Source organism: Lemur catta, chromosome 5, assembly GCF_020740605.2.
Source record: "Lemur catta isolate mLemCat1 chromosome 5, mLemCat1.pri, whole genome shotgun sequence".
Lineage (NCBI taxonomy): Eukaryota > Metazoa > Chordata > Mammalia > Primates > Lemuridae > Lemur > Lemur catta.
In genome coordinates this window covers 22,942,815-22,963,723 of record NC_059132.1, presented here as the reverse complement: position 1 = coordinate 22,963,723, position 20,909 = coordinate 22,942,815, and the positions used below count along the sequence as shown (strand labels likewise).

Below are 20,909 nucleotides of genomic sequence, written 5' to 3'. Positions count from 1 at the left end.
GGAGGTCCCCGACACCCGGGAAGGTGTCCCTAGCGGTCTGCCCAAAGCTCTCCCTGTTATGGATTCATGGCCCATCTTTAAAGGGACCGTGGGAAATAAACTCTCAAGTATGAAAGGACAACGGTGTATTATCTCTGCACCTTGGTTCAGGAAAAGATACGCACACATCGAGAAAAAGAGAATGATAATGCAAAGCAAACGTGTTAAAATGTTCACAAAATGACACACTATGCTTGCAACGCTTCTCTAAGTTTGAAAGGATTTCAAAAGCGAAAGTTAACACCAAAGGAAAGACCAACGAGAGATTTTAACTCTGAGGCAACAGCTTTGTTGCACTAACCTCCCCCACTTATCACCTAGCCGGGTGCTGCGTGAGGGGAAGTCCATGTTACACCATCCCGCCTTCTGCAATTCCTCTGCTGCTGTGTGTCTTGTTAAGGTCCGACTCTGGGGACAGCAGATCCGCAAAATTTTAAGGCCCCAACTCTCCCACTAAAAGGGGACTCTGGCCAAATGCCTAACCCGCTTTGGAGTGATGACCACTTCTGGGCTAAGTAGCTGGCAGTACAACATGGCTGTCCCTATCATGGCAATTCCCAGGCTCTGGCACCATCTGCTCGAAGGATAAGGGACTCAGTGCCTCACGACAATTCAAACTCTGCCTCAGAAGGATTCGGTTACCAAGTGACTGCCCTGTGGGGGCAGGGGCGGCACACACCCCAACGCCGCTGGGCTGAGAGGGGGCAGGAGTGTCCTGCAGGGTCACTCCAGGAGGCCTCACCCAGCCCCTGACACGGGTCTCAGGCTCGTTCCCTGAGGCAGATGGGGCTCCACGAACCCCAGAAAGGATTCAGAGTTCCTTTCCCCTCTCCTTCCACCTTCTGCCAGTTTTCCCACTCTGGGTTCCTGATCCTTTTAAACACAGCCAATGAGACATCATTTTTAACCTATCCAAATGGCACTAATTTTTTTTTTTTTTAAAGAATAATAGCCAGAGTTAGCGAAGTTGTTGGGAAGCAGGCATTCTTCCACCCCACTGGTAGAAGTGTAAGCTGATTCAGCCTTTTAGGATTTTATTGACTGGTGATATGCAAGCTTCTTAAAATCATACCCTGTTATCAACACTTACTTGCATTTTAGGAATTTATTCCCATGATCATACTCAGAAAGACAAGGATCACCACGGCAGTGCAATGCAAGATCAAACGGTACACTGGAAAAAAGCCAAAATGCATCCGATGGGGGAATGGGTAAGTAAATTGTGTTACATATCTACAATAGAAAACTGCTCAGCAGTAAAAAGAAACTCCTGACAGACACAACAACAGGGACGAATCCCAAAAGTGGGACATTAAGTTAAAAAAGGCAGGCAGAAAGGAGTATGTACATGTGACTCCATTTATATGACACTCTAGAAAAGACAAATCTAACCTACAATGACAGAAAAGCAAATCAGCCATTGCCTGGGGCTGGGGCAGGATGGGGGTGACTGACCAGAGAATGTTCTAGGTTGATGGCCATGTCCTATATATTGATTATGGTGGTGGTTACATAAGTGTATACATTTGTCAAAACTCACTGTACACTGTAAACTACACGTTCACTTAAGATCTATGTATTGTATTGTATGTAAATTATACTTCAATTTTTAAAAAATGAATAAGCAAGGCCAGGCACAGTGTTATCCCAGCACTTCAGGAGGCCAACTAATTTTTCTACTTTTAGTAGAGACGGGGTCCCTCTCTTGCTGGTCTCGAACTCTTGGCCTCAAATTAATCCTCCTACCTCAGCCCCCTGAAGTGCTGGGATTACACTGTGCCTGGCCTTGCTTATTCATTTTTTAAAAATTGAAGTATAATTTACATACAGTACAATACATAGATCTTAAGTGAACATGTAGTTTACAGTGTATATATAGTGAGTTTTGACAAATGTATACACAAAAAAGAAAAAAAAGAAAGAAAAATTAGCTGGGAGTTGTGGCACATGCCTGTAGTCCCAGCTACTCGGGAAGCTGAGGCAAGAGGATTGCTTGAGCCCTGGAGTTCAAGGCTGCAGTGAGCTATGATTGCACCACTTCACTCCAGCCTGGGAGACAGAGAGAGACTCCATCTTTGTTAAAAAAAAAAAAAAAAAAGAATAAGCAGCTCCTTAAATATCTAATAGGAGATGAGTTAGTCAAATCATGGTGCATTCATAAAATAAAACATGACACATGAGATTGCAGAAGAATAGTTAATGACATAGAAAGTTATTTAGTACATGCAGTTAAGAAAAAGTTACAGAACTGTGATATACTTGATGGCACTTTTGTAAAATAAAATGTATATATATGAATAGAAAATGAACAAAAGAAAATATTCTATTCATTAATTCAATACTAATATTATTGGGTATCCACTATATACCATTATTGCTACAATGAGCAGAAAAGACAAAAAAAATCCCTTCTGTTCATAGAGCTTCTGTTCCATAGTTTCATAAAAATTATTTAGATTATTAAAATCTAAATATTAAAATAATGAAATGGTATAGGAAAGTGAATAAATTATATTACGACTTGTATCAAAACACACACAGTTTATGCTTATTTATGCACAGACTAACTCTTGAAGGAGTCATAAGATATTGGGATCAGTGGCACTTTCTAGGGAGGGAAATCAGGGGACACGGTGGCAGGCAACCTTTTCACCAACTACCCTTTTCATATAGCTCGAGTTTTTGGTACCATGTTCATATGCTTTCTATTCTAAACAAACACAACTGAATGGTTCTAATTTTTTGCTAGTGTTCAATAATCAGGAATGGGGTGAAGAATGATACAGAAAGATGTATATGGGAAATAAAGTCTTTTAAGACAAGATAGTTTCCATTTTTACTAAAAAAAGAATCCAAAATAAAAATGGCATGTGATGACATACATACAAAAGAACAGAAGAACACACACCAAAATATCAACAGAGATTATTGTTGATATTTTGGTGGGATTGTAAGGGGAATTCTACTTTCTTCATTTTGAATGTATTTATTTTTGCATTTTCCTAAATAAACACTTTGTGTATGTGTAATAACAAAAGAAAGAAAGAAAGAGAGAAAGAAAGAGCGAGCAGAGCACACTTGCCGTGTCACCTCTTTCTGCCAGGTGCTCAGACACATTAGAGAATTGTTGGCTGCACTCCCTTTACCCAAGGGACTGTGTGATTTAGGAAGACAAAGAACAAGACAAGAGCAAGGGCACAGGGCCAGCTCCAAGCCTCAAATGTCCTCCCCTCACTTATACAGCACAGGCGTCCTCAGCCAGCCAGGGAGCCCAGCCAAGTCCCTTGCCCATTCCACCATCTGGAGGCCCGGGAGGTTGACAGAGTGCACCCACACCCATTTTCTCCCTGGACACCTGGGAGGCAGGTGGGGCAGGGATCAATGTCCTGGTTTTACAGATGAAAGGAAGCCCGCAAGATAATTTGTTTCTTCCACAGACAAGGTGCACTGAGACCAAGTCTTGACTGGATGTTGTGCACACACTGAGCATTTTGGTATTCTAAGACCTAAAAGACGCAAGTGACAATGCCAAGTTCTGATCCATGTTTTGTCACTAGCTTCCTACGGAGTATAGCTGAGGCTCGGTGTTCTAGGATAGCCTGAATCACCTCTGCAGTCTGGACTGTAGGAAACTCCTCCTTGTACCATAAGCCTCTGTATCCTCACCTCCAGGAAGGGGCCATGCGGGCAGACTTCTTGGGGTCTCACTTGAAGACCACAGCCATAAGGCAGCCCTGTCATTAAAGGGGGTAAGAGCTTGTTAAAACCAGCATTTGGGTTTGAAAGGCCTGAATTAGACGTTGCTGGAACTAAGCCGGACAGATGCGTCCCACTGGCAGCGTGTGGGATACTTTCTTATTGGGAGATCTGGGTATGTCTTGTGATTTGGGGAGAACTGTGCCCTGGGAATGCAAAAAACCAAAAGGGCAGAGGGGAGTGGAAACGCCAGCTGGAGGATGACCTAGCCAAATCGTTGAGCCCTTTCTTGAGCAAGACCTTGGTCACCACTTTCTATTACTATAAGGAGACAGATATTCAGCCTTGAAGTGGAGAAATCTGAAGAATTTACTGGAAGGAGTGAGGAAAAAAATACTGATGTTGGAAGAAATACAAGGACGTGCAAGCATCAGAGGTCACTAGAAAATGATGCAGTTTTAACCCCGGGGCCAAGGATGGAGCTGGAATGAGAGTCTATCACCATCCAGCTGTCAGAATTCAGGCAGAAGAGAGAAGCCCTGAGGGGTCCTTTTCCCTGGCAAGAGAGGGGCAGGCATGGCACAGGCCAAATCACTTCAAGGCAAGAAACAGCACACAGGGGTCAGGCCCAGACATGGCCACCCACCAGGACCAAATAAGGGAGACCCTGGCCCAGCGATTAAGGCCCGAGCCCACAGCGGCTAGCTTTTCAGCGTGGTTTAGGAAGAGCACATCCCTTGAAGACCATCGTAAACCAAACTAAAACACAAGAGCCTATGTCGTGGATGACAGAGGCTCCATCTCTCCATGCTCTGTGCTTCCATTCTTTGTTAAAATGGATGTTTTTCCAAAGGAATTTATGTTCAAGCTTTGATACAAACGGCTGTTCATCTCAAGACGTGTACCCCTATGAGCCTTGCAGTTTCCCATCTGTAAAATGGGTTTAATCCCAGCCCCAGGGCCACAGTGAGGAGTAAATGAGATAATCTATGGGGGTGCGCTTGGTGCACTGCCTGAAAATCCAGTAAGTCCTCAGTAACAGTCGCCACTAACATTATCATCACTAACCAAAAGTTTTGATGGTGGTGTTTTGGAAGATCTCTGTATAAATTCAGTCACAAATCAGTAAAAATGTCCATCAGTCCACTGGTTCAAGAAGCCTGGTCTCACACAGCCAAAGTCCTCTAAGGACGTAATGAAGTTCCAGGAAGCAGGAAAAACCCATTAGATGGCTGGTTGCTCTGCAGATCCCAAAGCTGGGGCGGGCTGAGAAGACCCTTAAGGTATCAGTGACTTCAGTCCTGGGAGAAGGTGAACACCCCATGGAGGAGGAGGCAGCCCCTGGTCCGTGGGCCCCCTTGAGCCCAGGAAGATGGAGCAGTGAGATCATGTCACGCAGGGCTTGTGACACGGCTTCGGAAAAGAGGGAGTTTTTTTTACTCCAAGTACTCTAAGAATCCCTATATTCAGAAAGTCTTCCACACACCCAAGAAGCCTTAAATCATAGCAGTGCGGTCCTTAAACATTTTCTTTGCTTAACTAACATAACTACTTCCTCCTGATTGGAGAGTGAAGATTATGCATAAAATGGACATAAATCAAAAGGAGATAAGAGCAAGTTCTATTTTGCTGCTCATAAAATTCAGGAAGAAACACAGAACTTCCTGATAGAAGTCTGAGAGGGATTATCTAGATTTCTATTATCTGGCCTCAACCTGTAGTTATTTTCCTAAGATCCTTAAGCTGTACTTTGGTCCAGGCCAGTAAATCTGCCCTCGTGGGTAATTCCTTTTTTAACTTCCTGCCTGGTATTATCTGAGAGGAGGACATGCAAGTCTGCGGGAAGCGGGGGAAGTGTCCTCCTCCACCAGGTCCTGTGCCTGGCACCACAGCCACTCACACGCAGACTGCCCCGGCCAGGCCAGGCGGCACCTCCCGACAGATGCCAAAGGCCCGGCGTGGATTCCTGGGAAGTGTCCCCATATGACCATTCACTGTTTCCCGGAAGAGTCCATCCGGGTCTGGCCTCACACCCCTGTGCACCCACAATGCCTGTGCCTGCACCAAGTGACGTGGTGGACACCCCGAGGTCCCTCAGTGCACCAGACACTGGTCTGGGAATGAGGTCCAAGGCACACCGCATGCCTACAAGGAGCTCACAGTCTAGTGGGTGGGATGAGTCACTATACAGGGTGACAAAGACTGAGAGAAGTAAGAATGAGGTTGGGGCCGGGACACATGGCAGAGGGGAGAGAGGCTTGAAGGACGAGGACAGTGGTCTTTAAGCTGAGTGTTGTCCCAGGCCCTAATTCCACCATGTGCGCCCAGAACTTGCCAAAAGGGATTCAAGACCCTATTAATTTTAAACTTAGGTGGATGCATCTTTTGAGGGAAAAAATGTGGCTCTGGGTTTTAATCTGCATGCTCATGGTGGCATAGACATGGTTACCAGAAAAACATCACCCACAGCCTCCTCGCTGTCGACACTGGCCTGGGGATCATTTGCTCCTACCTAGTTCAGGGAAGGGGCCAAGGGGCACACAGGCAGCAGGTGAGAAACCCGGCTCCCCTGTACTGGCTGGCACCCCCAACCCCAGCAGAAAGGTCAGGGTTACGGTTCTATGTGGGCTTCTGCAGAAGCAACAGGGCCAGGAAAGATGGTCAAGGGAGGAATTTAAGGGCTGAGCACAGGATAAAGGTGGCCTGGAGAGAGACGTGGGAGAGATCTCTCCGAGTGATTTGGGCAGCAGAAGGGTTCCACTCTCTCTGCTCACCAGCCTTATCCTCACCAGCCTTATCTCTGCCTTATCCAGGCTGGTTAGAAGGTCCTGCTGATGGGGTCTCACTCCTAGGTCCCAGTAGATACATGATTTTTGGCAAACTGCTGCCTTTCCTGACTTCAATCCCATTACAGGTCCAATGGTCCAAGGGGATAACAATGCCTCTCTTACAAGGATTACCTATCACATCTGTGGACCCCCTGTAGAGTGGCTGCCAACCCCAAGCCTTACCCTGAGCATGCACTATTTGAAGGGGCTGTCAGTCTCCACATAGCAACGTCAAGTGGAAAGGTGCAACGCTTCCTACCTACCTGCATGTGACTCACACCATTCTTAGGTTCTCTCACCTAATCCTACATTCCTACAAAATAGTTCTCCCATTTTACAGAAGAGGAAAGGAAAGGCTGACTTATTCATTCGTCTGTCATTCCATACATATCTTCATTAGACAAACACAGCCTATCCTTGTGGACTTTGTATTCCATTGTGTGTGTGGCGGGAGAGGTAACAAGTAAACAGAAAATAATTTCAGATACTGATAAATGCTATAAAGAAAACAAAACAGGGCAATTTGAAAGAGTGGCACGGAGGGTCAGCAATAGATCAGGAGGCACAACCATGCGACACACTGAGAGAAGAAGAATCCAAACAGAGGGGACAACCAGCGCAAAGGCCCTGGGACACGAACAGGCTTGACTTGTTCAAGGAACAGAAAGGAGGTCAATGTGGCTCAAGGAGAATGAAGGGCGGCGAGGGGGCAGGAGACAAGATGGGAGAGCAGGCCGGGGCCAGACCGTGCTGGGTGTTCCAGGCAGGGGTGAGGACTGGGAATTCTATTGTAAGGGCAGTGGGAGGACACTGGAGGTCTTCAAGCAGGGAAGTGACACGCTCTAACCTCTGGCTAGTGTGGGAAGAATGGACCATGGAGACCAGGTTTAGAGAGGTTTACAGAGGTTGAATAAGCAGCTCAGGCCAGGTTTGCATGAGACATCAAGACTGGTTTCTACAGTGTCACATTTTTTACACCCTGTAGCGCGATGCTAGACTGCAATCTCACATCTGACAAAGCGGGGCTCCCACTGTCTCCGTGATCTCAGCTTTGCCTCCTGCGCCGGTCACGTGAGGATAACCGCTTGTGGCCCTCCAATAATTACACGGCATGTATGTAAACACGCTTTGTCTTCATCTGGCAACATTCAACAAAGAGTGAGTGTCTACTGTGTGCCAGGCACTTGTAAAGGCGTTCTACAGTGTGAGAAATGCACCGTCAGAGTAGATGTTTGATAACAAAGTTGCCCTGTCTGGGAAAAACAAAGGGCCAGCCCTCACTCCTCCAGAAAGGCCAGGCCAGCATGGACACCAGTTCCCCAGTCTTCACTCCTCTCAGCAAACTCTCCAGGAAGCCAAATTTTCTTAAACAGCATCTTCTTTGAAGAGAGAGAGGAAATAAAGGAGAACAATGACGAGCAGTGTTTTGAGGAGGTGGGACACTATAACCAAGGAACTTGGGAGTTGCCCTGATAAGGCCCGCTTCAAGTCATGTGACCCTGGGTATCCATCCCTGAGTGAGTTTTCTATTCTGACCTGTAGAAGTGCGACAAACTCGGCTTCCCTCAGAGCTGGGCAGCTCTATGGCATGGGTAAAGCACGGCTCATGGAGAACTGCCTTTCTTGCTTCTTGGAGCAGCTGGGAGCTAGTTCAGAACATCCTCACTTACATATACAAGGTTGGGGATTCTCAGGTAACTGAACTAGTGGAGTTTATTGCTCTTAGACATCCTTCCCTCTAGAAAGGGGTAACCAGGTTGAAGTCATTCCTCCTAAGCTACGAGCAGAAATGACAAACGTTTGAGCCTACGATAAACAAGGAAGCCCAATTTCCATGGTGGCCCTCATGATCTCTGTTTAGCCACCACCTTTAGAAGAGGACCAAGACCATACTGCCCAGTCTAGCACCACCCCCATCACTGTCCCTGCTTTATTTATTTTTTGAGACAGACTCTCACTCTGTCACCCCAAGTAGAGTGCCGTGGCATCATCACAGCTCACTGCAACCTCAAACTCCTGGGCTCAAGCAATCCTCCCGTCTCAGCTTCCCAAGTAGCTGGGACTACAGGCACATGCCATCATGCCCAGCTAATTTTGCTATTTTTAGTAGAGACAGGGTCTCACTCTTGCTCAAGCTGGTCTCAAACTCCTGGGTTCAAGTGATCCTCCTGCCTCAGCCTCCCAGACTGCCAGGATTACAGGCATGAGCCACTGCGCCCAGCCTTGTCCCTGCTTTTTAATTGAACCACCAAGATCTGGATTTCTTCTTCAGATGCTTAGAATGTGCTGCAGCTTGGCCAGTCTACTGAGGGAACAAGACCAAGAAAAAAGGAAAGCTACAGCCTTGTCAAGCAATACAAGATAAAGCTATATCAGCAAATGCAGGGAAAGAGGAAAAAAAGCATTAATTTGACTGGAAGATAGCCACTCCCTAATGAGGAAAAAACCTGAATAGCTGGTGATTCTTTAAGCAGAGCTCCCACAGACGCTTGGTACTAACGTGCTGAGTGTGGAACCTGTCAGCGTAGAGACCCAGGTACCCCACTAGGAAGACCTCGCCCTTCCTGTACTGGGTTGAACAGTGTCCCCCCGAAATCCGTGCCTACCTGGAACCTCAAAATGCGATCTTAGTTAGAACAGATCTTTTCAGATGTAATTAGTTAATTATGATGAAATCATACTGGATTAGGCTGGATCCTGTTCCGATGACTGGTGTCCTTATAAGAAAACAAAGACACTGACAGACATACAGAGAACCACACGACACAGAGGCAGAGCCTGGAAAGATGCCGCTACAGGCCAGGGAATGCCAAGGATTGCCAACAACCACCAAAATTGAAGAAGAAAGAAAGAAAGGTCCTCCCTTAGAGCCTTCAGAGAGAGAGCACGGGCCTGCTAACACCTTGATCTTGGACTTTAAGCTTCCAGAGCTGTGAGAGAATAAATTTCTGCGGCTTGAAGCCCTTCAGTTTGTGGTACTTGCTATGGCAACCCCAGGAAACCAATCCACTCCCTAGTGCACACCTGTTCCCCAAACCACCCTTCCTGGTCTCAGCCTGGGGGCAGGAGGGAAGCCACACAGGCCAGGCCTCCAGCCCACGGGGACTTTTCCACATCCCAATGCCCATCAGCACTTCTCTCCTTGAGGGGAGGGGGTGCAGGGATCACATTTCAGCGGCTCCCCCCACCTTCTGCCCTGAGAGGCAAACTGGCAGGAGAGTTTGCGTTTCCTTCCCTCAGCCTCCCAGTTCTGCAGCCTCTTTAAATCAGATTGGTGTTTCTTCAACTTCAACCATGCATTCTCATCCTAGATATATATACGTCCTTGGCCACAATTATGTACTCTCTCTGTACTACCATTTACCTAGTATTTCTTTATATCGAAACACTATTTTTACTTAAATAAATTTATTTAAAAGAAACTGCTACATCGTTAGTAAAATAAATGGAAAATCACATCATTTATCTTATGCAGAACTTGCTATATAATAGGTATACATATTTTTAAGTTGCACATTAAAAATGAATACACAATATTTTTTGAAGGTCCATTCATGTACCATTTAAAATAATCTCGGGTGGCAATACTATAGGAAACACTGCCTTAGAGGTACAGTGACTCTCTCTCCGTTTAGTTGGCTCTGAGGTCCTAATCAGAAAAACCAACTTCAATCTTCTGCCCCCCAACCCCCCAACCCAGACACTCTGCGAGAAGGTAAAGGGCCGGAGGAGAGGCACCCAGGAGTTCTGAGTCCTACACGGGGCGACCTGAGAACACAGAGTTGAGAGCGAAAGAGACTACCCAGTCCTGCGAGTGACAAGGGCGGGGAGGGACTGACCTTCTCGCGCAGGGTGCAGTGGACGTCCGAGGCGACGCGCCCTTCCCACCACGGCTCATCCATCATCGAGTACGCAGCGCCGCGATCCGAGGCTACCGCGCTCTCGGGGCGCACCCTGCGTGGACACGGGCAACTTTAGCGCCGGAGCGCGCCCCCGGCTCCGACCCCCGGTATCCCTATTCTCGCTCGCCCCCGGCCCAGGACCCGGACGGGCGCCCCTTCCTGCGCCGCTCAGCAGAGCTGGCGGTCGCCTCCCGTCCGGAGAAGGTTGCGGTGCCCCCTCCCCTTTGCTCGCTGGACACGGGGCGATCTGGAGCTGTGCAACAACTTGCAGAATTTTTATCTTCCCTCTTGCAAAAGTTGCAGAGAAAGTTGCCGACTCCGCTAGCTCGCCCGAGGCTGGGGCTCCGGCGGCGGCCACCGGCTCGCCGTCCCCAACTCCTCCCCCGCCGCCCAGCCTTTGTCCTGCTCCCACATCCTGCCCTCGAGCCGGGGCGACACTCACGCATCCCTCTCCAGGCGTGGGGGGCTGCGGGCGCCGGGCCCCTCCCAGGGCCGAGCCAGCGGGGCCCTCGGGTGTCTGCCCGCGGCTGGCCCCTGGCCCCGGGCGCTCCGCACTCTCGACGGCCACCTCCGCCGCCCGGCTTGCCCCGGCAGCCGCCGCGCCCCTACGCGCGCTCGGGTCCCGCCGCGGCTCGCAGCCTCCCGGCCGCCGGGGCCTCCCTCCCTCGCCGGGGGAATTGGGGGCCGGGCCTCGCGCATGCGCCGCCTGCTCCCCGCGCCCCGCGGGGCGGGGGGCTGGGAATTGGAGTCTTTCTTTGCCAGGGCTGGCTTCGCTTCCTGCCCGCCCTCCTCCCTCGCCTCGGCCGAAAGCTTGCTCTCACCTTCGTGGAGACTCGCGGTGGCCTTCTGGGCACCCCGCCGGCGTGCGCGGGCAGCAAAGGGACCGCGGCACCGCCCGCGCCCACCACTCCTGAAACGCGCAGGCGGGATGCGCGGAGAAAGTTCTGCCTTCCGTGTGCACTGCTCTGGCCAGCCTGACGTCGGTTCCACCTGTTTGCCTCTTTCCTTTTTTTTTTTTTTTAAACCTGTTCTGCTAAGGAGAGGTAGATTTCCAAACGGACAATTCCCTTGAAAGCTCCAGAAAAGCAACTCTTGGTTATCCACGAGTCCCTAGTCCCTAATTCTAAAGAAGGCTCAGTAAGTCACTGGTATTTATTGTGCTCCTGCAAAGTATTGATCCACGCCTTACATTGGAGGAAAACTAGTTTTTTTGGAGGATAGGAAGCATTGTCTTTTTAATTCAGTTGATTGCTTTCGGAGAGGCACTCTCTTGAATCAGCCCATCCGATGGCATAGCATTGGGCTGTCCCCTTGGCTGATTGATTTTTGTGATAGTTTTGGAGATTCGCAAACTTGAAATGAAGTCCACATACCAACTGGGTGATTTTTGTCAAGTTCCTCTAACTCTCAGAGCCTGGGATCCTTCATGTGCGTAATAGGAATAAAAGTTGCATGAACCTGCTAGAAATACCATTAAATGATTGAATGCCGGTAAAGAAAGGGGTAACCACCGTACCAGGTATAAAGCCAACACTCAGTAAATAATTGCTACTAAAGAGCCTTTCGTTTCTGACTGCTTTCCTGCAAGTAAAGACCCACCTGGAAAAAAATTTAAAATCAGCTTTGAGATGCTTCAATTGGACCTTGAAGAACAGTTTTAATGTTAAAAAAAAAAAAATTAGGAACTCTTGTAAAAGTAAAATACCTAGGAATAAACGTAATAAATGTGCAGCCTCTTAATGAGGAAATTACAAAGGTTGATATGTAATAAGGAAGGCTTGAAGAAATAAAGGGTGATAAAAATACCGACTTAAACCAAATTACTCTATTTAATAAAATGTTAATGGTTGTGGGTAGATGGGGGGACTTAATTTCTCTAACATTCAAGTGGAAGACCATCTGTGAGAAAAGCTAAGAAATTTATATTTTAAAAGAATGTGGGGGCCGGGCTCGGTGGCTCACGCCTGTAATCCTAGCACTCTGGGAGACCGAGGCAGGAGGAGCCTTTGAGCTCAGGAGTTCAAGGCCAGTCTGAGTAAGAGCGAGACCCTGTCTCTACTAAAAATAGAAAGAAATTAGCTGGACAACTAAAATTATATAGAAAAAATTAGCCGGGCATGGTGGTGCATGCCTGTAATCCCAGCTACTCGGGAGGCTGAGGCAGGAGGATTGCTTGAGCCCAGGAGTTTGAGGTTGCTGTGAGCTAGGCTGATGCCACGGTACTCTAGCCAGGGCAAAAGAGCAAGACTCTGTCTCAAGAAAAAAAGAAAAAGAAAAAGAAAAAGACAAACAGTGTGGTGTTGACAGAAGAATGGGTGGCATCAGTGGAATAACTCAAAGTCACATGCAGTATACTTAAAAATTCAGTGTATGATAAATGTATCATTTCACTTGTGTGGAGAAAGGGTAAATGAATACATTCTTTAATACATTAGGTTGGGGAAGTTAATTTGGAAAAAAAAAGTAAAGCTAAGGATTTATTTTAAAATCACCAAAATAAATATAAGAATTCAAAGAGTGTCAAACAAATCACAAGAAAATTAGAAAAAAATATAGGTGAATTATACAGAGGGGAAGGCCTAGATACAATGGCATAGGAAGAAACTAAAGGCAAGGATGAGTTGTATTTGAATAAATATGCAAGACTTAGATACATCAAATATCATTACCAAAAAGGCAAATAACAGATTGGAGAAAATGTTTTTAACAGATGTGACCAAAGGTTGATCTTACAATATAGACCCCTTTTAAATCGATATGTAAAATACTAACACCCTACACGCAGCAATGGATGAGGACATGAACAGGCATGCCATCAAAGAAGAAATTCATATGGATAAATATCATTTTTAAAATGCTCATACTCCCTAGCAAACACATTAAATTTTTTTTTAAATAGTGGGTTACATCTTTGTCAAGAATTTTAAAAAACATAATACACAGGGTTGGCAAATATACAGTGTTGGTGAGAATTAATACCATCTTTCTGAAAGGCAACATAAATCAAAAAGTTTAAAAATCTATTATTTGATCCAACTATTCTACCTCTGGAAATTTATTCTAAACAAAATAAGATGATGAGTATAAAGATTTATTTACAAGGGGTTTCATCAAAATGCTTTTTCATTATAGTGAACTATTAGAACAGAGAACTGGTTAAATAATGATTTGGCTCTTAGAAAACATTTTTTAAAAGGCTGCATAATGAATTGGGGTATGATCCCAATTAAACTACTTCCATACACACATAGGAAACAAATTGAACATCGATAAAAATATTAACTATGTAATCAGAGTGGTAGGATTATGGGAAAATTTAATTTACTTTTTTCCCTAGTATATCTATATTTTCTAAATTTTCTACAAGCATGCATTACTTTCATAGCCAGAAAAAAAAGAGTGAATGTTATTTAAAAATGATCACCTGATATATTTACTAGAGGGGCCTTCCAGTGAACAACTCACAGTGTTGTTGTGCTGTTTTGTTTTTCATAGCAGTCTTATTTCCTTCTCAGTAATATTTCTACCTGGGCACACTGAAAGAAGAAAGGCTTTTATCATTCTGAGTTTGTAGTGAACTTTTCCTAGACTGCTGCTATCAGTTATCAAGAGTTCTGATATCTGATAAGAGACGGAAGCAGAAACTCTGGGCTTTTCTCCAGGAGCTGTTTTTTTTTTGTTTTTTTTTTTTGTTTTTTGAGACAGAGTCTCGCTCTGTTGCCCGGGCTAGAGTGAGTGCCGTGGCGTCAGCCTAGCTCACAGCAACCTCAAACTCCTGGGCTTAAGCGATCCTCCTGCCTCAGCCTCCCGAGTAGCTGGGACTACAGGTATGTGCCACCATGCCCTGCTAATTTTTTCTATATATATTTTTAGTTGGCCAGATAATTTCTTTCTATTTTTTTAGTAGAGACGGGGGGTCTCACTCTTGCTCAGGCTGGTCTCGAACTCCTGACCTTGAGCGATCTACCCGCCTCGGCCTCCCAGAGTGCTAGGATTACAGGCGTGAGCCACCTTGCCCGGCCTCCAGGAGCTGTTTTAAGGGGATTCTAAACCTGTCCATTCTGCACACCTTTGTGTATCATTCGCAGGAGTTGCTGATTTTCTCAGTATCTCTGAAGAGTAAAAATATATTGCATCAATAAACTGATGGTTTTGGTGAGGAGTCACTGTCCACGGATAGCCCTAACAGAGGGAGGCTTTCTGTGCTGGGTGGCAGGAAATACCAATACAGCTGGAGTTACTTCTCCCATCAACACTATCCCCAACCAAACCAAGAAGTATTCATTCATCATTCAAACACTAAACTTTGAAAGTGGACTTTCTGAGGTGAAAAAAAAAAATCCAAACTCAACCTGTATTAAGCGCTTACTATGAGCCAATTACCATCCCTCCACCCTCAGCTTCTGAAGTTCACAGGTTGGGAATCACACATTTGGAGCAAGTGCAATCTACCCATCTTCAACTTCCCCGTGTCCAAATGAGGGAAAAAAAAATCCTCTGCCATTTTCAATCTTCCTTAGAGGACAAATCAGTCTAATATTTCCACCGTAGTATTACTTTGTTCACTGCTCACTGTGCACTAAACTTTCACTCTTTTTTCATATGATACGAGCTCTCATATTTGGCAAAATGCACGTGTTCTCTCCCTGGTCCCAGGCCTCATTCTCCTCCCCACGGATAACCAGAGTCTTATGTTTCCTTCAGAAATGATCTATACAGTCACCAACGTAGGCATTCATGCCCTTTTTCCTTTTATACAAGTGGCAGCATGCTAGGCACATCTTCCTGTGCCTTGTTTTTTTTCCACTTGGTTATTTCATGACTTATGTCACCAGCCTTTTGCTGCCATAACCACACTGCAGCGAATATCCTGGGCAGGAGAGTCAGGGATATAAATTCCTCCAACACACAGCTTTTCAAGGGCGGCTGAGGCATATACTTTCAGTAGAGTTTCCTCGGTCTTAATGGTTTGCATTGCTTCATTTAGGACCAAAAGCATGAAGTCTGGCTCAGTTTATAGGGACAGAAGGAAGGCATCTGTCTTATCAGCACTTTGATCTTTAACCAAAAACCAAGCCAACACCTTTAAACTGTTTCTAGTCATGTGCTCTACTTAGTCAAGAGAACAGTTGCCAAATCCTTTATGATCCTTGACTAGAAATTCTTGAGATATAATTCTGCAGATTAGGTCTGAGAATCAGGCAGGAAGAATAAAAAAGCAGCATTTTGCAAACAGCACCCAAAACCTAGGACATTTATAAAGCTGGCCCATATTACTTTTTTAAATTAAAAAAAAGGTACAAAAAGAATAAGTGAGAAATAAATCTCCCTCTCACCTGGGGCCAGCTTCAGGCATCGGTGTGAGAGCTATGCAGTTGCATAGCACCCTGGGCTCAGAAGGGCCCTGTGTTTGGTTTGATGCTTTGCTGTCACTGTGTTGGAATTCTTAGGAATTTTATCTTTGAACCTGTGTTTTTTAAATGAAGTCCATGGGACGAATAGCTGTCTGCTCTTCCTGTTGCCCCGTTGCATATAGAGTTCCTCATGCCTCATGAGCACAGACTTCCAGTGGACCTACTATGCATGGAATTCAGTGAGAGTCAAGGGAGTGAAGGTAAGTGGCATATGTCTACACGTGGGTATGGGGGCGGGGTGGGGGGGGACACCGACAATCCTGAGAGGCCATGCTTCCCATTTGAACCAGAACTTGCTTTGCACATGGAAAGAAGGTGTCGTCAGTTTCCTAGGGCTGCTGTAACAAAATGCCACAACAGGGTGGCTTGAAACAACAGAAATTCATTCTCTCACAGTCTGGATGCTAGAAGTCTGAAACCAGGGTGTCAGCAAGGCCACGCTCTATCTGAAAACCCTAAGGAAGAATTCTTCTTTGCCTCTTCCTAGTTTCTGGTAATGGCCAGGAATCCTTGTTGTTCCTTGGCTTCTAGCTACACCACTCCAAGCTCTGCCTCCATCTTCACATGGCCTTCTTCTCTCTCATCTTCACATAGTCTTCTTATAAGGACACCGTTCATAGGGGACTAAGGGCCCACCCTACTCCAGCATGGCCTCATTGCAACTAATGACATCAGCAATGACCCTATTTCCATAGAAGATCACATTCCAAATAAGGTACCAAAGGTTAGGACTTCAACATATCTTTTGGGGGGACACAATTCAACCAATAAGAAGACAATAGTGTTTTAAGAAACATGAACAACCAAAGAACCCCATCATGTGCTTTCTTACGGGTGCTACCGCCCTGTATCAGACAACCACGTATCATGCATGACACAGAAGGAAAGGAGAAAGTGAGGCAACCCATAGTTCCTTTTCCTTCAGCTCTTCCTTGCACATCAGTGAGCCAAAGGTAGAGAGCATTGATTGGATGTGCATGAGGATGAAGTAAAAGCAAAGTTAGTTTTGTGCAATGTTTTTGCTGTTATGGCAAGAACGAAATATATATGCATGTACAAGCTACAAAATACAAATTGTGCAATTTCGCTGATTCTGCATGTGAGTTAAATGTTATTTTTGCATTTAAACTTGACATTTCACAATATAGATGAATGATAATTCAAGCTAATACTTTAAATGTTGAATTTTTTTACTCAGAATATTAAATAGCATAATTTAAAAAAGAAAGAGAAAAAAATCCATGACAAGTTGAGACAGATAGAAAGGAAAGAGAGGGCAAAAAGAAAAAAACTTTATATTTTAGTACCTTTAATAGCATTTTTCCCTGCTTTTTGAACAAAGGGCCTAGTATTTTAATTTTGCAGTGGGCTCCATGCACTGCATAGCCATCCCTGCTCCCACCCCATCCCTGCTAACCTCCATCCCAGAAGAAAGCCATTTATGTTTCCTTCCAAAGATATTCTATGTGTGCAGTCTGCAACCCTCAGGCTGCGAGGCCCGTACCACTCCGTGGCCTGTTAGGAACCAGGCTGTGCATCACCGCCTGAGCTCCACCTCCCCACCTCCCAACGCATGGAAAAATTGTCTTCCATGAAACTGGTCCCTGGTGCCAAAAAAGTTGGGGACCACTGTTCTATGCCATCTTACTCTGAGCCTGAACACACCCATCCTCCATGGGCAATTCTTGGAGCAAAATATTCCCCCTTGCTAGTGATGTATCTTTGTCAATAAATATGAGAAAATCTACCATTTGTGGAGTATTTAGCATACGCCAGACACTGTGCCGCATGTCGCTGGGAGCAGGCTTCCCTAATTCCCAAAGAGTTACCCAACCCCTTTCCTCCGGTTCTCCCACCCCCACGTGTGTTTACCTTCACACAGCGTAGGCTCCTTGAAGATAGGGCTGTATCTTTTTGCTCTCAGTATCTCCGGCCCCTAGCACATGGCTGCAGTGGAGGAGGCGGGCGACACAGGCTTGCTGAATGAATAAACAACATACTCATGGACAGCAGAGCTAACGAGGCCTGCAGGGATCACCTGGCCCGGACTTCAGCCTCCTCAGGGGTTATTGTCCTCATGTTTCAAATGAGACCCGGAAAATTGTGTGACCCTTAGACCACCTGTGGGCCTTGTTGTTTGTATTAGTAAAATGAAGGCACTGCCCTTTCCTTAAAGGACTCTTGTGACTATGAAAACAAGAAACATGAGTGGAAGTATAAACTGCTCTCTCCTATTATTTTGTCTTTCATAACAAAACATGCTAGAACCTTCCTGTGACATTGCTCTTTAGAGCCTGAAGCAAGCTCTCTGGAAACTCACTGTGGGACTTGAGTGAGTGGCCTTCCTTCCACGGGCCTCAGTTTCTCTTTCTGTGAAAGGAGGGCATGGGATTAGATCCTGGGGGCTGGGCGAGGACACAAACCCAGGGAAATGAGAGAGTCAGGAAGACGATGTAAGTGAGAAGAAAACGTCTCCCAGCCCTCCTGGCCTAACTCCCCCTCCACTGCCACCTTTGACAGAGACCTGGAGGCAGACAAGTGTTTGTCTCTGTGAGGAAAAACCTGCACAGGTGTGACGGTCAGTGGCCACACCAGCCCCAGTGCCCCCAAAATAGTACGGAGCACCGGGGACTAAGGTGAGCCAGAGAGGTCATGCTGCACCGAAGATGGGGGCCCTTTTGCTCCCCCTCAGGTTATTCCAACTTGAGAATTTGGGCCCAGATTGATTGACTTTTCAAAAGAAAGAAGAAATCAAGATATCTCCTGATTTTTCAATACTGGCTGTTTTGTTTGTTTTTTTTGTTTGTTTTTTTACGCTGTGTGGGCCACACAGCATCAGCCCTCATGTGGGAGCCGGGAAGAGGTGTGTCGTGGAGCCGTCCGGCCTGGCTGACATCCCGTGGGGACAATGGAGTAGGAGGCTAAGAGCCCCCCAGACTCTCAGGAGGAGGAAATCAAAGGCACCATTAACTTCAAAGCCCCCGAGCCTGCCAGCCCCTCCTCTGACGGACAATGAACAGGAAGGAGACTGAGACTGGACAGTGAAAGGTGACCAGACAGGCCTGCGGGGGACCCTCGCTCCCAGGAGGTCCTAACTGCCAGCAGCAGGGTGCTGCTTTCCTTGGGCCACCTGGACGCCGCAAAGTACCTTCTGTGAGGGGCTTCCAGGTGGGCAGGGACCGAGGATTAGTGTGGCAGCCGCTCAGCTGAGGGCACCGAGGCAGGGGGTGGAGGAGGGTGCTGGGAAATCTATCTTATTAATAAAACTTTTGGATTCCACAAGTACACTCTCCTTGTAACACTATTAAAGGCAGGACTGAAATATAATTAAGATTTGGAATAGCCCACCCCTAGCCCAGCAGGTGACCCCTGTGATATTGATGTGAAGGTGTCCCTGGCGGGGCACACGGGCAGAGGAGGTTGCAGGCTGCTGCAATAATCCAGCCCAGGGATGGGGGTGGCTCGGGCCAGGGGGAAGTGGTGGGGGGAGGGAAGAGGGGTCAGATCCTTGAGCATAGTTTGAAATAAGAGCCGCCGGTAGGATCTGCTGATGGATTAGATGTTGGGTATGAGAGGACAAAGGGAATCAGGATGACCCCAAGTTTGAGTTCTGAGCACCTGACAGGCCAAGTTCCCCTCTGCTGAGATGGGAACTAAATCCTGCCTCCCAGCTGCCCTCCCCGCTCTACCCCTCCCGCCAGCGTCTACCCTGCCTCCCACCAGCCCTGAGTATGACTGCCCCAGCTCCAGTCTTGGCCTTGATTCTTTCTAGTTGATGATCTCAGATAAGTTAGTTAACCCCAGGTTCTTCATTTGCAAAATGGGGATAATAATAGTATTACCTTAACTGGGTTATATGAAGATCATGCCTGGTATGTAGAGGGTACTGAATAAGTACCAGCCAAAATGACTGTACAATCATTAAGTTGTAATCATATGTATACATAGCTTTGTATCCTGCTACTTCTAAGCTCAAAATAATCTCATGAGCATTTTTCATGAATACCTTAAGGATATCTTTCAAAAACGGCTACATGATATTCTATCATATACATAATTCATTTATTTAGTCTTTTATTGTTGAATATTTTATTTTATTTTATTTTATTTTATTTTTGAGACAGAGTGTCGCTTTGTTGCCCTGGCTAGAGTGAGTGCCGTGGCGTCAGCCTAGCTCACAGCAACCTCAAACTCCTGGGCTTAAGCGATCCTACTGCCTCAGCTTCCCGAGTACCTGGGACTACAGGCATGTGCCACCATGCCTGGCTAATTTTTTTCTATATATATTTTAGTTGGCCAGATAATTTCTTTCTATTTTTAGTAGAGACGGGGTCTCGCTGTTGCTCAGGCTGGTCTCGAACTCCTGACCTTGAGCGATCCACCCACCTCGGCCTCCCAGAGTGCTAGGATTACAGGCGTGAGCCACCGTGCCTGGCCTATTGTTGAATATTTTAAATTATGACTAAGAGCTATTGGTAAATCTTACGTTTCTGGCTTTTCTGTGTGTGTTATAAATAACACAGAGATGAAAATCCTAAGAACATACTTTCTTTATGCTGCTCTAATATCCTGAGGATACACTCCTAGAAGTGAAATTGCTGTGATGAAGGGTGTGATGGGTAATTCTGTGTGTCCACTTGACTGGACCATGGGGTGCCCACATATTTGGCCAAACATTGTTCTGGGTGTGTCTGTGGGGGTGTTTCCCAAAGACAGTAACATTTGAATCGGCAGAGTGAAGCCGATTGCCCTCCCTAGTGTGGGTGGGCCTCATCCAATCAGTTGAAGGTCTGAAGAGAACAAAAAGGCCAAGGGAATTCTTTTTCTATCTGACTGCCTTTGAGTTGGGACATTAGTTTTTCCTACTTTTGGACTCGAATTGAAACATTGGCTCTTCCTGGGTCTCAAGCTCCCCAGCATTCAGACTGGAACTATTCCACCAGCTTTCCTGGCTCTCAGGCATTAGGACTTGGCTGGAGCTACACCATCCTACACCATCAGATCTCCTGGGCCTCCAGCCGGCCAGCTGC

General features: G+C 46.3%; 1 protein-coding gene across 1 annotated transcript in view; it reads right to left on the bottom strand.

Annotated features, from left to right (window-relative positions):
• Nucleotides 1–11,138, bottom strand: part of CCNJL (cyclin J like) — a 50,122-nt gene extending 38,984 nt beyond the window's left edge. Inside the window, exons 1-2 of the mRNA XM_045551249.1 lie at nucleotides 10,908–11,138; nucleotides 10,403–10,517 (exon numbers count right to left, since the gene is read on the bottom strand). Of these exons, the coding sequence (XP_045407205.1) occupies nucleotides 10,403–10,468 (66 nt within the window). The 5' untranslated portion in view covers nucleotides 10,469–10,517; nucleotides 10,908–11,138. The remainder of the gene's footprint in view (nucleotides 1–10,402; nucleotides 10,518–10,907) is intronic.
• Between the last annotated feature and the right edge of the window lie 9,771 nt (nucleotides 11,139–20,909).